Source organism: Chelonia mydas, chromosome 24 (genome assembly GCF_015237465.2).
Source record: "Chelonia mydas isolate rCheMyd1 chromosome 24, rCheMyd1.pri.v2, whole genome shotgun sequence".
NCBI lineage: Eukaryota > Metazoa > Chordata > Testudines > Cheloniidae > Chelonia > Chelonia mydas.
The window spans coordinates 2369020-2373357 of NC_051264.2; the positions used below are offsets into that span (position 1 = coordinate 2369020).

The 4338-nt window shown below is 43.9% G+C and overlaps 1 protein-coding gene across 1 annotated transcript; it reads left to right on the forward strand.

Moving 5' to 3' along the window:
• Window positions 1–2629: 2629 nt before the first annotated feature.
• On the forward strand, window positions 2630–4338 carry LOC119564265 (claw keratin-like). The gene is made up of 2 exons (XM_037883610.2): window positions 2630–2653; window positions 3515–4338. The coding sequence occupies exon 2, from the start codon at window positions 3536–3538 to the stop codon at window positions 4064–4066; it is 531 nt and encodes a 176-aa protein (XP_037739538.1). The 5' UTR covers window positions 2630–2653; window positions 3515–3535; the 3' UTR covers window positions 4067–4338.

The window sequence follows — 4338 nt, forward strand, 5'->3', positions numbered from 1 at the left end:
AAGTGGTTTGAAGACCTCTGAGTCATGAGTGTTTTTACACAGTTTTGTAGACAGCCTAGAGGATTAGAGAGGCCCTTTGTTCCTGTAAGTCTAATTAGTTAAGAAACAAACTTTCTGTATCCCCTTCAATTGATGTACGTTTTTCCTCTGTGTTTTTGATGATCAGTTTGTTCTCACTTCCACATGGCAGGACATACACAATACACTCTGGACCTCTCTTTCATCCTAAAACTCCTCACTCCTGAGGAAAAGAGCTGACAATCTGTCCCAGGTTAGTCACGGCAGCCAATGGTGGGTAGAACACCACTCTGCAGCCTTGGCACGGCCTAATCCATGGCTCATTGCAGCGCGTAGCAACTGACTGAGGGCCTACGTAGCACCCATCAGGGGTTTCTAGAGCAAGACATCTATTTGCAACGGAAGTGCATTGCAACACACAGCAATGCGTAGAGTACAGAAAAGGCACGGTGACCAATGAAAGGAAACTTCCAAAGCCTATATTTTCCTCAAGGTATTTTCCCATCTCTTCCATCAACCGGGACAATGGAACTTTTCCATGCACCAGTCAATGTGCTGAGGTTACAGTTAAGCTTTATTTGACAGCATATCCTGGAATTTATGTGCAGTTTGTGTGTAATTCTTCAATTGGATTCAGTGTGTAATCTTCACCTCAAAGTGCTTCTGTGTCTCTGCATATAAAACAGGCATAACAACAGTTATGCTACATGTGAGCCTTCCTCAGAACTGTGAACTTCAAGGCATTGCAAAAACACTCATTACTATTTTATAAGGGCAAAGTGCTTTAGTATTATAATATTGAGGGTGTCCTCTTTGTGTTAAACGCCCAGTCCTGAGTGCTTGAGTCACGTCAAAACATTCACGCGAGGTCTCTCATGTCCTTCCCTACTCAGGCCATGATATACAGCCTCATAATTTGGGTATTAAAATTTCATTAATTGTAGCTTTACACTAATAATCAAAAACAAGGAGGAAAACATTTACATTCATTGAAGTTGTTATGCATGCAACAAGATTGGTTTCGTAGCTAATAAGGTCCTCATCAGAAGCAAAGGGCATCTCACGTCCTTTCTAAAGCATATGAAAGCACCTGCAACTTAGAACTTTTCAGATCGCTCACCTTGCCTTATTCTTCTTGGTGAAATGGCTAAGTCTGATGTGACACAAACTGTTGTGGGTGGAGGTGCAGAGTATGCACAGAAAGATACACTCCACACCAGGTTTTCTCTAACCTAGGCTGGGTAAAGGGCCTTCCTTCAATTGAAGTTGATGGAGTTGTGTTGGTCTACACGAGCTCAAGTTCAACCCCTTTAACTTTAAGATATATATACAAGGGAAAACAAAGCTACATTCAAAAAAATCGAAGAGCCTCCATTTGAGGGGGAGGGAGCTCACAATCAAGAACCGAGCACGGGAATTACATCTGAGAGCTTGACATGCATTTTTAAAGTGAATCTAATCTTTAATATTGGAATCTCTAATTGCGGTAAAAAGTTATTACTACTTTAATAATACAGTACATCTCTTTGGCCGTATAAAACTTCATGAGTGTTTGTGAAGTGTTTTGAAATGCTTAGATCAGTGGAAGCCTCAGAGTTTCCATCAAGAAAGTTATAATTATACATGTTTTACACAGAGGTGAACGGAGGTATGTTAAGGTCAAGGTCAAGGTCAGACAGGGAGTGATTGGCAGAGTCAGAAAAAGCCCCCAGTAGTTGGGACTACTCATGCCAAACACTAACTTCAATCTCCTGAACCCTACTGGATACTTCCCGTTCATGGCTTCCAAATGTGTCCCGAACCTGAGAGTAACTCTTAGAGAGGCTCATTCCAGGGCTTGTTTTTTGTGTGTGTTTGTTTGTTTGTTTTAGTTTTGATAATTGTTTAGAATTGGTGCCACAAGTGGAGGTTTGATTTCTGGTTAATTTTGAATCCCCATAAAGTGAAATTGTCCCCTTGGCAGAGGGCCATCCCAAAGGCCCACGCTCCACAAGAGTCCCTACTAAGACCTAGTGTGAAAGTTTCAAGTGGGACTCAAGTTGTCCAGAGACATCGTAGTATCCCCCTGCCAAATGAGGAATTTCAGACGTAAGCTCCTGACAAGAAACACGCTGAAGGCAATGGAATGATTCCCAATGATTACAATGGGAACTGGATCTGACCCACTGGGGATGGAGGTGGTGAGGGTACAAAATGCAGTGCCCAATGCCCTAACCACGACCAGCATGAACAGAAAGGACCAAAGGGGATATCTCTTCAGGACAGCCAGTTGTGCTACTGATGCAGCTCTGAATCACCTTGACATGCATTCTCATTGCAGCACTAAGAAAGCCAGTGGAATACCATGAGGAAAGCAGTTGGCTCGTACAATTTTTAGATGAAAGAAAGCTGAAGAGTGCAACAATGTCACGCCCTTTGAGGCTGAAATTAGCCCAATAATCCCAAACCCTGAGGAAATCAGCTCCATCCAAAGGAGGATTTAGCAAGGCAGTCAAGTTTGTTTGGTAACTAATTAGGACCTCCTCCACAAAAGGCATCTCAGATCCTTCAGGCAGTCCTACAAACTGTATAAAAGCGCTCACGACTCAAGGCTCTTCTAAACACTTCTCTGCACTTCATTTCCTCGGTGAACACGGTAAGTCCAGTTCCAACTCCATCTCTTTCTTACCATAGAGATATCCTAGTAGCATCCATTTACATTTAAGACTGAATCGTGCACATACTCTCAGGGATTTTTATCAGGGATGAGGGTGTTTTTCCATTATAATCTCGTGCACTTCTTCAGTTGCAAGGGCTGGTGGATTCATGATGTTAAGCTAAAGGGGAGATTTTAGAAGCAACATATGCAACTGGGAAATATAGTTTCATTGAATTGGAAATTGAATTAGGGCATTTAAATCTTTTAAGCGTTTCAGAACGTCCCTTAGCCATTTTTCATTTAGGGAGATTAGGAAGAAACTTTCCCAGTGTAGTCCATACAGGGCCAATTCAGTGGTCTTCTACGTTATTCTGAAGAGGCTGTCATTCATTCATGATTTATCTGGAGAAAAGAAAAGTTTCTGTTCATTTCTCAGCAAGTATTGGTGATTTACAAAGTTTGGAAAACCAAAGAGCCACAGCCAATATCCAAAAGGAAAAGAATTTGATTACCATTATCCCAGCTATGTTCTCTTTGAGAAATGTCTAAAATAGACACAAAATCCCAGCTGTCCGTAATAGAAATAGTTACACTGATTCCAGTTGGTGCCTTTCAGACACAATCACTGAGAGAGCTTCAAAGAGGCTGGTTGGGAGGGAAGTTTAGTGGGAGAGGAGAAGAGGCGCAGAAAGCGGAAATAGGAACAAATAATAACCATGAACATAGGGACTGAATCCACTCCTCCGCCTCTCTCTCAGGCCCTTGTAGACCTCACTACCATAGTAACCAAGCTTTGAAGCCTTTCTTCCACTGACACTTCTACCTTCTCTTTAGTCTGTTCCCTGTTGTGTGTTTCAGGTTCACTTCCATCACAGAAAGATGTCTTGCTCCAGCCTGTACTACCCAGAATGCGGGGTGGCCCGGCCCAGTCCAGTTTCTGGCAGCTGCAATGAGCCGTGTGTTAGGCAGTGCCCTGACTCTGAAGTGGTCATTAGACCATCCCCAGTTGTCGTAACCATCCCAGGACCAATTCTCAGCAATTTCCCTCAGCAGAGTGAAGTGGGAGCCGTAGGAGCACCTGTTGTCGGAGCCGGCTATGGGGGCTCATTCGGTCTGGGGGGACTGTACAGCTCTGGAGGATTGTATGGTTTAGGGGGATTAGGTGGTTATGGGGGACTGTATGGGTACGGGGGAGGTTATGGGGGACTGTGTGGGTACGGGGGAGGTTATGGGGGACTGTGTGGGTACGGGGGAGGTTACGGGGGACTGTGTGGGTACGGGGGAGGTTACGGGACACTGTGTGGGTACGGGGGAGGTTACGGTTACGGGGGATTAGGTGGTTTTGGGGGATTATGCCGTTATGGGGGATATGGCCGTAGGTATCGCGGTGGATACTGTGGGCCTTGTTAATCCCAACAGGAATATCTAGGAAATAAAGGAGAATAGGCCCTACATGTTCTATCCTTTCCACCAATATGTATCATCAGCATCTCACTTGGAATCATGCTACGTCAGATATGTACTGGAGACGCTGCCTAGTCCTCTGTCTCTAGTATGCTGTCTTTTATTTCCCACCAACTGGGGTAAAACAAGGAACTTAAAAAAGTTCTGCTCTGTATTATTTCTTCCTGTAACTGTGTACTGCAAATTCCATTCGCATTAAAAACTACGCCGCATCATAA